Raw genomic sequence first — 13,187 nt, forward strand, 5'->3', positions numbered from 1 at the left:
GGTGTAATCATCACTACAATTCAGTTTTAGAACGTTCCCATAACCCCAAAAAGCTCCGTAGTGCCTGTTTGCAGTTAATCTCTGTTCTCATCCTAGTCCTAGGCAACTGCTGATTTTCTTCTATCTCTATAAATTTGCCATTTCTGGAATTGAATATAAACAGAATCATCCAATATGTAGTTTTTATGTCTGGCTCCCTTCACTTAACATAATGTTTCTGAGGTCAATTCATTCTACAGCCTTTATTAATAGTTTCTTCTTTTTTATTGCTGAATAGTATTCTACTGTACGGACATTCCACATTTTGTATATCCACTACCAGTTGATGGCTATTTGAATTGTTTCCAGTTTTTGGCTTTTATGAACAATGTTTCTTTCTTTGGACTTAGGTTTTCATTTCTCTTGGATTGATTCCTAAGAGTAGAATCACCAGGTCGTATGGTAAGTTTATGTTTACTTTGTAAGAAAATGCCAAATTGTTTTCCAAAGTGGCTGTACCATTTTAAATTCCTACTGGTAATGTTGATGGTTCTAGTTTTTCTATGTCTTTGCCAACACTTGGTACTATTTTTTCTTTTGTAACAACCATTCTATTGGCTGTGTAGTAGTATCTCATTGTGGTTTTAATGTGCACTTCTCTAATGACTGATGACATTGGCATCTTTTTGTGTGCTTATTAGGCAGTCATATATCCTGTTTGGTGAAATGTCTACTCAAATCTTTTGCACACTTAAAAATTGGTTTGTTTGTCTTCTATATTTTAAAGCTGACAGTAATAATTTTTATAGTGATTCACTACTCTAATTTTGTTGATAAAGACTAAATTTTTAATGCCAGATAATAATCTTAGGTCATCCATCCTGAGACAGAGTTATTTTAGAACTATGCACTGTTTTGTAATAATTAGGACCATGGGTTTTCAAGTCCTACAGACCTGAACTTGAATCTCAGCTTTGCCTCTTATTATCTATGCGACCTGGGACCAATTATTTTTGAATCTCAGTTTTCTAAGTCTAAGAAAGATTATACTATTATGTAAGATAGAATTATTTTACAGGTAGGCTGGGCCGGCCCTATGCTTATCTCTGGGGATGCCTGGAAGTCTGGTACTGACTCTTAGCCAAGCTAAGGTCAACTGGGATAACTAATGATTTATAATTCGCTGTTTAAAGTTTGAAACTCCCCTGGCAGCATCCAGAATTAGTTGTTTATTAACAGCTTACACCTGGAGGACTTAGTCCGGCTTGGCTACGTGACCAGAAGGGCATAAAAATCTTCACTGTAAACTTTTGGGGAGTTCCCTTGAAATCAAGATTCCTTGTACAAATCTTGGCGGTTTATATTTTGGAAACAGAGCACATCCTATCTGATTAAGAAAGGACCTGGAGAGTGGCACCTGGAAGTGTCTTGGGTCCTCGGTGCTTGCCTCTATTCTCTTTTGCCTGCTGTACTGTATCTTTACTAAAAGCTTTCTCTAAGTATGCTCTGTGGAGTCTTATACATCCTTTCAATTATCTGATCCTGTGAAATCTTTACAACTATCTTCTTATAAGATGATTATAAAGATTAAATAATGATACCTGGCCCATAGGTTGTACTCAAAAAATGGTGGTTATTGTTATTATATTAGGTCAATTACGCAAGAGAAATGCTCTGTTGTTACAATTGGCAAGATTTCATCCTTTCTTATGGCTGAGTAGTATTCCATTGTGCATATATACCACATCTTCTTTATCCATTCTTCCCTTGATGGTCACCTAGGTTGCTTCCAAGTCTTGGCTATTGTGAGATGTATGAGTTCTTTATATATTTTGGAAATTAACCCCTTATCAAATATATGGTTTGCAAATATCTTCTCCAAGTTGTTAGGTTGCCTTTTTATTTTGTTAATGGTTTCCTTTGCTGTGCAGAAGCTTTTCAGTGTGATGTAGCCCTGTTTATTTTTTCTATTGTTTCCTTGCCCAGTCAGACACAGTACTTAAAAATATGCTGCTAAGACTGATGCTGAAGAGCGTACTGTCTATGATTTCTTCTAGAAGTTTCATGGGTTCACATCTTACATTCAAGTCTTTAATCCATTTTGAGTTAATTTTTGTGTATGGTGCAAGATAATGGTCTACTTTCATTTTTTCCCATGTGGCTGTCCAGTTTTCCCAACGCCCTTTATTGAAGACTTTCCTTTCTCTATTGTACATTCTTGGCTCTTTTGTTGAAGATTAACTGTTCACAGATGTGTGGTTTTATTTCTGGGCTTTCAATTTTGTTCCATTGGTCTGTGTCTGTTTTTGTGCCACTGCCATGCTGTTTTGATTACTATAGCTTTGTCATATATTTTGAAGTCAGAGATTGTGATGCCTCCAGCTTTTATTTTTTTTTTTCTTAGTATTGCTTTGGCTATTTTGGGTCTTTTGTTGTTTCATTAAACTTTAGGATTATTTGTTCTGTTTGTGAAAAATGTTGCTGGAACTTTAACACGGATTGCATTGAATCTGTAGATTGCTTTAGGAAGTATAGACATTTTAACTACATTAATTCTTCCAATCCAGCAGCATGGAATATCTTTCCATTTCTTTGTGTCTTCTTCAATTTCTTTCAACAATGTTTTATAATTTTCAGTGTACAGGTCTTTTACCTCTTTAGTTAAATTTATTCCTAGGTATTTTATGCTTTTTCTTGCAATTATAAATGGGATTATATTCTTGATTTCTCTTCCTGGTACTTTGTTAGTGTATAGAAACACAACTGTATGTTGATTTTGTATCCTGCAACTTTACTGTATTCATTTATTATTTCTAAACGTTTTCTGATGGATTCTTTAGGGTTTTCTATATGTAAAATCATGTCACCTGCAAATAATGACAGTTTCACTTCTTCCTTTCCAATTTGGATCCCTCTTATTTCTTTTTCTTGCCTGATTGCTCTGGCTAGGACTACGAACACTACGTTAAATAAGAGTGGTGAAAGGGGGCATCTTTGGTTCCTGTTCTTAGAGGGACAGCTTTCAGTTTTTCTCCACTGAGTATGATATTAGCTGTGGGGTTGTCATACCTTTACTGTGTTGAGGTACTTTTCTTCTATACCCATTTTATTCAGAGTTTTTATCATAAATGGATGCTGTATCTTGTCAAATGCTTTCTCTGCATCTATTGAGATAATCATGTGATTTTTATTCTTCACTTTGTTATTGTGGTATATCACATTGATTGACTTGCAGATGTTGAACCATCCCTGCATCCCTGGAATAAATCCCACTTGATCATGGTAGATGATGCTTTTAATGTATTGTTGTATTCAATTTGCTAGTATTTTGTTGAGGATTTTTGCATCAATGTTCATCAGTGATACTGACCTGTAATTTTCCTTTTTTTGTTGTCCTTGTCTGGTTTTGGTATTAGGTGAATGTTGGCTTCATAGAATCAGTTAGGAGCTCCCCTTCCTCTTCAATTTTTGGAAGATTTTGAGAAGTATAGGTATTAAGTCTTCTTTGAATGTTTGATAGAATTCACCAGGGAAGCCACTTGGTCCTGAACTTTTATTTTTTGGGAGGTCTTTGATTACCATTTTGATCTCCTTACTGGTGATTGGTCTATTCAAATTCTCTATTTCTTCTTGATTCAGTTTTGGAAGGTCATATGATTAGAAGAATTTATCCATTCTAGATTATCCAATTTGTTGGTATATAGCTTTTTGTAGTATTCTCTTATAATCTTTTGTATTTCTGAGGCGTCCATTGTAATTTCTCTTCTTTCATTTCTGATTTTATTTATTTGAGCCTTTTCTTTTTTCTTGGTGAGTCTAGCTAAAGGTTTGTCAATTTTGTTTATCTTTTCAAAGAACCAGCTCTTAGTTTCATTGATCTTTTTCTATTACTTTTTAGTCTCTGTTTCATTTATTTCTGCTCTGATTTTTGTTATTTCATTCCTTCTACTGATTTTGGGCTTTGTTCTTCTTTTCCTAGTTCCTTTAGGGGCACTGTTAGACTGTTTACTTGAGATTTTTCTTGCTTATTGAGGTAGGCCTATATTGCTATAAACTTCTCTCTTTGGACCACTTTTGCTGTATCCCATAGATTTCGGCATGTCGTATTTTCACTTTTATTTGTCTCAAGGTATTTTTTGATTTCTCCTTTGATTTCTCCATTGACTCAACTGTTGTTCAGTAGCATTTTTTTTTTCCGAAAAAATTTTTTTTTTTTAAAGATTTTTTTTTTTTTTTTTCCCTTTTTCTCCCCAAAGCCCCCTGGTACATAGTTGTATATTCTTCGTTGTGGGTCCTTCTAGTTGTGGCATGTGGGACGCTGCCTCAGCGTGGTTTGATGAGCAGTGCCATGTCCGCGCCCAGGATTCGAACCAACGAAACACTGGGCCGCCTGCAGCGGAGCGCGCGAACTTAACCACTCAGCCACAGGGCCAGCCCCTGTTCAGTAGCATTTTGTCTAATCTCCACATATCTGTGGCTTTTCTGATTTTCCTCCTATAATTGATTTCTAGTTTCACACCATTGTGGTCAGAAAAGATGCTTAGTTCTATTTCAATCTTCTTAAATTTATTGAGACTTGTTTTGTGGTTTAATATGTGATCTATCCTGCAGAATGTTCCATGTGCATTTGAAAAGTATCTGTATTCCACAGTTTTTGGATGGAATGTTCTGTATATATCTACTAAGTCCATCTGGTCTAAGGTGTCATTTAAGGACAATGTTTCCTTATTGATCTTCTGTTTGGATGATTTATCCATTTATGTAAGTGGAAAGTTAAAGTCCCCTACTATTATTGTGTTGCTGTCTATTTCTCCTTTTATGTCTGTTAATAATTGCTTTATATATTTAGGTGCTTTTATGTTGAGTGCATAGATATTTAGAAGTGTTATATCCTCTTGTTGGAGTGTTCCCTTTATCATTATGTAGTACCTTTGTCTCTTGTTACAGTTTTTGTTTTAAAGCCTATTTCGTGAGATATAAGTATTGCTACCCCAGCTTTCTTTTCATTACCATTTGCATGGGGTATCTTCTTCCTTCCCTTCACTTATTTAGTTAAAATACTTATTTAATGATTATGTCTTCATAAAGACTTCTCATATAAGTAAATCACAAATTAGAAATTTATTATGCTAAATTATGAGGGTATATAAAAATTATAAATTCTGCCTTTGAGAAGATTTGTAATAAGTTTTGAAATCAGGAAATCTAAGTCCTCCAACTTACATTTTTTAAAAGTCTTTTTAAATTACTTCAGCAATGTTTTATAGTGTTTAGTGTACAAGTCTTTTGCCTGCTTGGTTAAATTTCTTCCTGAGTGTTTTATTCTTTTTGATGCTACTGTAATGGAATTGTCTTCTTAATTTTCTTTTTGGATTGTTCATTGTTAGGGTATAGAAATACAATGTGTTTTTGTGTGGTGATTTTGTATACTGTAACACTGCCATAAAAATATTCTTTTTATCTACTCAATATTTAGTTAAAATGAATAAATTCATATACTGACATATATTCATTTAAGTAGTGGAGATATACTTAGTTGCCATAACATTAATATCTGCCATTACATCCAAACAAATAAATATATTGATTTGATAACCTTTAGAAGGAAGCCAAATGAGAAAGAAATATTTTATTTCCTTTATTCCTTAACTGTTCCCATTTTCTGGCCTCTTCAACTTTTGTCATTTGTTGACCAGCTTCTCCTCACTCCTTCCTTAAAACTTTTATATTCCTTGGCTTCAGTAACATTACACTGTCCCAATTTTGATATTTGTCCGAGTGCTCCTGTTTTGGTATCCACCGGCTCATTCTCCCACGTTCAATTCCCTGCTCAATTTCAATGTGCCCTAGGATTCTGTGCTCAGTCCTGTTTTCTTCTCTTTGCATTTCTTTTGTTCAGATTCTTTATTTCCCAAAACTTCATTCATTTCCATTTAACTAACTTCCCTTAATAAGTATATAATAGGCAATAAGTATATGAAGAACTGAGAACCTCCATGAAACTCTACTAGTTCAGTGAGGAATAAACTTTTTCTGAACCACTTCTGTTGGTAGATGGATGAAGTATGTGAATTTACAGGAATAAGTAGAAAGGAGTTTTTCTATCCACCCCTTCTTTTATCAGGTAATATCTTTAAAGGAGTAGTTAAGCAGGGAGGGATACATTTCATTTCGTTTACCTTTATTTCTCTCTCCAGCATCATTAAAAAGAGAAGGATACATTTTATATATACATCTCAACAACACAAAAGCAGAATTTTTGAAATCTTAAGCTTGCTTAATTATTTTAAAAAGAAAAAAAGGACACAAAATGATTAATATAAAAACTTTAACTCACCAATGATACCACTATCTCTGCTTTCAAGGGTGGAAGTTGGACTAGTGACAGCCCCATAGCTGCAATCCTTGGCAGTTGCATTTGTACTGACTGGAGGGAGGGTGGAGCAGGGGCTACTGGCTGGTGGAGAGGCAGTGCTGCTAGTCAAGGTGGAACAGGGACTTATCCGCTGGGTGATTGCTGAGGTCTGAAAAGTTGGAATGAAAAATAATATAAACCGATCAGTTGTTAAAGTAAAATATATCTTATGGTAAAACATATGCTTTGGATGAGAAAAAGAAGGAAATCTACATGCACAGCTTTTGTATCTATTAGATTCTATTTCCAGGATAAGAGATTCTGCATTCTACAATTAAGGTCAAACTTGATCAATTTAACATGAGCAGAGACTGTGTCCAGTTTTTCTTCCTAGGAAATGTGCAGTGACAAGTATTCTCTATTACTGACATGAATTAATAGAGGAATTTTTTATTAAGCACAAGTAGCCCTTGCTATTTCCAATCAATAAAACTTTTCTGAAGGCTTGGAACTTTGTTAATAATTTTCTTTGGATAGAAAAAAATCAATATTTCTGTAGCTGAGAAGAAATAAAAATAAGGCTCTTAATGCAAATAAGTGTTCTTTTGATACATAGGTGGCTGCCTAGAGACAATAAATGAATGCAGACAAAATGGCTTATTCTAAAAGCCTAACAAAACAGACTAAACAATATTAATGTAACACAAAACTACATAATTTCTCTGTAGAAACTGATTATAGATTGAATCACTTTGTATCCTGAATGATTCTTACACCTGAAGTTAACTCTTTTTTAAGTTTTGGACAGGAAGGAATGAATAATCACCAAAAAGACTGGTGCTAATACATTCTGGTTTACCTAATTTACTGATAATTCACTTTTCTTTAGCTCTTTCAACCCAAATAAATTACTGAAATAATGAATAAAAGTATTTTTTCAAATACTAAAGAAATTTTATCCTTTTCAAAATGGTAAGTGATCAGTGACAAAATTACTTGAAGGAGCACTAATGATAAATTTGACATCTTTAAATGTTTACTTTAAAAGAAGTCTTTCAACTTCTTCACATATAGAGTCTTTATATTCTCTCTGCTAAAACTGAATATTTACATTTAATAACTTGACTGACAAATGTGTTCATCACTAGATATGAAATATTACGGTTCTTTGACTCATCCTAAAATTATTTCCAGATGCAATCCCTTGTATTTAATTATCCGTGTTGAATCCAGGTTTTAATTTTAATTTAAATGCTACAACCAGGTCATAAAAGACACATTACACTCAACCAAGCACAAGTGATATTCTCAGAACCCTGCAACCAAGTAAATCTTTTCAATCCTATCAATAATATTAGGAAGTAATTTTTCTCTTGCTTTTTTTGGGAGGGAGGGGGTGAGGAAGATTAGCCCTGAATTAACATCTGTGCCAATCTTCCTCTATTTTTTATATGTGAGATGCTGCTACAGCACGACTTGATGAGCAGTGTGTGGGTCCACGCCTGGGATCCGCACACATGAACCCAGGGGCCACTGAAGTGGAGTGTGTGAACTTAACCACTACACTACTGGGCCAGCCTCAGGAACTGATTTTTCTTAATAACAAAATAAGCCCTCAAATCTATGCCATTTCTCTTCTACTATATAATTTTTCTCCAGAGGAGGAAGGAGTTTCAATTTCTTTGTAATCTCCCCTATTTTTATAAAATGATAATGTATAAAATAAACAAATAAAAATGGAGCAATGATTTTTAACTAGGGATGCAGTAGAATCACCTGTGGAACGTATAAAACAAACTCCCCTACAAAACTGGCAGATACTGAGCCCTACTCCAGACTTACTGAATTAGAATCCTCCCTAGTTAGAATCTGGCATTGCAATTTTTAACCTCCTCATTGTCAGTTTAAGAAATATGTGGGTAGATGAAATGAACTTTTTTCGGGTCTTCTACATTAGATACATCTGTACTCATCCCATATTGAAAAAGTTTCAATTTCGTATGGATCTATTACTTCTACAGCAACTCATTTCCGTTTTTAGACAAGATTCTCAGTCTGTTCCTTGAGACAGGAAACTGTATTATATGCATAAGATAGCCATTATGGAGGTTAAGCCCCTAAATGACACTTATTTTTACTGTAAGTTATTTTCTGCAAAATAAAGCACATATCAAAGAATGTATGATTTAAAAGCTTTAACTGTAAAAACAAAGCTGAAAGATCAAGCTGTTTAGAAAGTAGGAAATTGCTTATGGCTTATGAATTAAAAGGTGGGCTTTTATGTTTATTTAAGGAGGCTCGTTAATGAGATACAGAAATCTCTTCTAGGCACAGAAAGATAACATCATCTACTCTTCATGCTGTAGGCTAAAATGGACATCTAATCAAGCCACTCCACTTCCAAAACCTTTCAGTGGTTTTCCCATTATCCTTAGTGTTCTCCAGAAGGATCCAAAATGCCCAATCTGGATCTCTTAAAGGTTCTACAAATACTCAAGATAAGAACCTAATGATGGAATTCATAAGGGAATATGTTCTAGGGAATACCCCAGAAACCACTGAGAGAAGAAAATATAGTGGTCAGTTTAATATCAATTCCAATACTTTGTCTTTTGCAGAAAAATGGTATATGCTGACTTGCCTGTGCTGGATTCTGTCACTACTAGTACTATTTTGAGGACTCCATTACCATACGGTCTGCCTAAACAAAGCAATCTATCTTTGTTAGTATGCTGTTTTGCTCAGAAGAACGTCACCAAATGAACATGACCTCCTAGTTCTTAATAATCTTCCTAAGACTAGATATTTCAATGATCAATTTAGCCACTTTCTTCTGTGGTTCCAAGGTAATTTCATGGTATATTATATTCCAAGAAGGCTATCATTTAGTCTCATTATTAATATTTTATATCTGTTTAATGGTTTACAGTGTAAAAAAAATTTAATATATTATTTCATTTATTCAATATCAACCAAGTTTGAGGCATAATGAATATTATTTCTCCCACTTAAGAGAAGTGAAAATGAAACTGCTTTAAGTACGAAAGCAATGAAGTAATTTCCCCAAATCATACAGCTCCTGCATATATTTATATACTAATTATATTGAATATTATTTTATACCTTTTATTAACATGGCATTTTATAGCTTAAAAAGTGTTTTCATATTCATGACTTAACTTGATTCTCACAACAATCCTGACAGGTGTTATTATTCTATATTATACTGGAACAGTAGAGTGTAGCTGTTAAGAACAGGTTGTAACAGCAGACTGTCTGGATTTGAATACTATTCCATAACTTTCTGGCAGAGTATTTCCATTTTTTTATCTGAAAATTGGAATATAAATGGATCCTACCACATTAGGTTGTAAGGAAGTTTAAATAAAATAGGGCAAATAAAGCAATTAGTACAATGGTTGGTACGCAATAAGCATTTAAGAAATGTCAGTTATTACTACACATGAAACACCTAAAGCTCAGAGAAGTTAAGTGACATGTCCAAATTTAAAAAATGGTAAGTGGTAGAGGTGGAACCAGAACACAAATTTCTTACCTCTTGGTTCAGCGACTTTTCTATTACACTATATCACTTTAATTACATTTAATCAATGATCCTACTTATTTACTTATTTTAGGACTATTTTATTCAGTGAATGCACAAGGCATACTCCACGGACTGGTGACTTTATTCAGAAATCACTGTGCCATACTGTGACATGAAGCATCTCAAAAACAATCAAGTATAAATTTTAGCACCTGAAGAAATATAGCTTTTTAGAAACAACAGGATCCTTTGCAAATACTCAGACTATAACATCATGTTACTTGGTTATTATTAGAACAGTCACATTTTAACTTGCAATGAATATAAAGAAATAAAAAGTAAAATAGGTGTTTTGTTTATACCAATATTAAGAAACCCCTAAATATATATTATTCCCACTTTTTATGCATAGAGCAGAGCATACTGACATGGTTATTTCAATGTAAACTGATAAAAAACAATCATCATTCCTGCCAGCAGGAAGCTTACATTCTTGTATGAGATACAGACAAAAAATTCGCACAACTAAACATGTAATGGAATGAATTAATGATAAGAACTATGAAGAAAATAAAGCAGCAGGATAAGGGGATATAGTGATGGGCAGGTGCTAATAGATAAAATAATTAAGGGAGGCCTCTATGAGGAGGTGACATTTGAACAGAGCACTGAATGAAGTGAGTTATGTGGGAAGAGCATTCCAGAATAAACAAATGTTTTATGTGTTTGAGGAATGAGAAGAAGGCCAGTGTTGCTGGGGAGCTGCAGGTGAAAGGGAGAGGAGTAGGAGATGATGCACGGGAGGTAGCAAGGGGTAAGATCAGGAAGTGCTTGTCTGGCCATGGTAAATATTTTAGGTTTAATTCTAACTGTGATGGGAATACAGTAGAAGATTTAGAGCAGAGAAGTTAAAGGATCAGATTCACATTTTACAAGGATCACTCTGACTATTGTGTGAACAGACTATAGAGAGGCAAGATTGGAAACAGAGATCTATTAGGAGGCTTTTATTCATACAGTAAACATTTATTGAGCACCTACTAATGGCAGACACTGTTCGAGGTGCAGAAGATACGGCAGTAAATAGAACAGGCAAAAGTTTCAGGCCTTCTAGCCTTACATTCTAGCAGCTATCACAGTAGCTATGACAAGAGATGACAGTGACATGGACTTAGATGTAGCAGTGGCAGTAATGAGAAGGGATTAGATTTAGCATACATTTTGAAGACAAAGTCTACATGATTTGCACAAAGAGTGACTGTGGAATATGACAGAGAAAAATCAACAATGGTTCCAATGTTTTTGGCCTAAGTATATAGGTGATAGCACCTACTCAGATAGGAAACACTGCAGACAGAGCTGGGAAAAAATGCAAGGGTTCAGTTCCTAACATAAGTTTGAGATGTATCTTGGACATACAGGTAGAAAAGGTAGTAGGCAGCTAGGTATACAGATCTAGAGTGAAGGGGAAAGGCAGGGCTTGAGATAATTCAGGAGTTAAGATAGCATTTAAACAAATAAGAATGGGGGAGTTTCATTATCATTAGAATCTCTGGGCATCTGAACTTTATAAAAACTGCCCAGGTGATTATAATGTGCAGCCAGCAAAACCAATGACCCAAGGAGGGACAATATAAATACTAAAGAAGTCTGAGGAGAGAGCTCTGGAACACCTGAACATCATCTACCAGTATATTCAAATAATCTTTTATTACTTTATTATTTTATGACAACACTAACATAGGACATAGAATCTTTATCAATATTTATAAAGGATATGCAATTTGAAATTGATTTGTCATCTTCTGAATAAAATGATTCACTGCAAGACAATCATTTTAAAGATTAAGACCACACAAATGAATCTGAATCTAGTACTTCCTTTGATACATTTAAACAGAAAAGAATGGAAATAGCCAAAAGAAAAAAATCTATGAAATAATTTTTTTCAAATTGCTGACATTTTAAAATTTCTGAGATGAATATTTAGATCATTCATTTTTCAGATTTTCTACTATTGTAATATATGTATTCAAAACTAAAGTTTATTTTTATACATATCTTTAACTATATACTACAAGTTTGGTTATAGTTTGTTTTTATTATTTCAGTTTAAAATATTTTCTAATTTCTTCTTTGACTCAAAGGCTATTTAGAAGTCTAATATTAGTCAAACATTTGGGGGATTTTCTAAGCTAACTTTTAGCCATCATTTTCTAAGTTATCATTTTGTAATTGATTAATTCTACTTTGGTCACAGTAATTCGAATCTTTTGAAATCTCCTGAGATCTGCTCTATGTATCACCATATCATCATCTGGTAAATAATCCATATGCTCCTGAAAACAATGTGTATTCTGCAATTTCTGGGTGCAGTGTTCATATATATGTCAATTTTGTTGACTTATTTACTTATTTCCTCATTCATTCAATAAATGAATTAAAACCTTAAGGTGGCTTTTTAAACCTAAGAATGAAACTAAAAGATGTTTCATAAACTGAAAAAAATACAGTGATTAGGGAAAATTAAGTTGTATCCCCAGGCCTCAAAAGGCATTCAACAATTGGGATTATTCTTCTCAGAACATACACATACATATTCCCCTGCAACATTGTTCCTTTCCTAGTATAACAGGCTGATTCGTCCCATGTATCAAAGTTGACAGCAAGCAGTTTACCTGATTTTCGTCCTGTACTTCCATGTTGTATTGGTCACCTGGCTGAACTTCTGTGACTTTCTCTCCAAGGAGGAAACCCAGACGAGTCATGAGTGTGTTTGCTGCCTCATCTACAGATGGAGGGGGGCCAAGCTCCTGTTCAGCATCACCTGTAACAGGAAGACATTGAAACACATGAATCTTTCAAAATAAAATGGGCTAGTTCTGCACTGTTCTTCCATTTAGTTGGGTCATTTCCTTTGTTCTCATATTCTAAATCCAAAATTACAAGGTCCTTTTCTAGAAGTTGATTTTCCTACTTTTACATAATATAATTGATATATAGTCTACTTGGATTATCCTCAACTCATCTTTTGAACACTTGAGTTTGAGAGAATGTTTTTGTAATTTACTGAACAGAAAAAGTTTCCCATTTCTTTGACAGTTAGCCTTTCAAAATACAGTCCTAGTCTTGGGATCTAGTTTCCAGCCACAATCACCACCTTCATTCAGGTTCTTTTATCCTTTTTTTCCCTACTGTTTGTGTAAATATTCTTTTATTATTTTGAAATCAATTCAAATATACAAAAAAATTTCAAAAATAGTACAAAGAATATTTTTTCCTTAACCATTTGAAAGTACAGACATA

General features: G+C 34.0%; 1 protein-coding gene across 14 annotated transcripts in view; it reads right to left on the bottom strand.

Annotated features, from left to right (window-relative positions):
- The window catches only part of TANC2 (tetratricopeptide repeat, ankyrin repeat and coiled-coil containing 2), a 388,516-nt gene that overhangs the window by 138,477 nt on the left and 236,852 nt on the right, over positions 1–13,187 (bottom strand). For all 14 annotated transcript variants that reach the window (XM_070227084.1, XM_070227082.1, XM_023652253.2 and 11 more), the window contains 2 exons: positions 12,560–12,708; positions 6,317–6,503 (listed from right to left, as the gene is read on the bottom strand). In XM_070227084.1, coding sequence (XP_070083185.1) covers positions 6,317–6,503; positions 12,560–12,708 — 336 coding nt within the window. The remainder of the gene's footprint in view (positions 1–6,316; positions 6,504–12,559; positions 12,709–13,187) is intronic.

Source organism: Equus caballus, chromosome 11 (genome assembly GCF_041296265.1).
Source record: "Equus caballus isolate H_3958 breed thoroughbred chromosome 11, TB-T2T, whole genome shotgun sequence".
Lineage (NCBI taxonomy): Eukaryota > Metazoa > Chordata > Mammalia > Perissodactyla > Equidae > Equus > Equus caballus.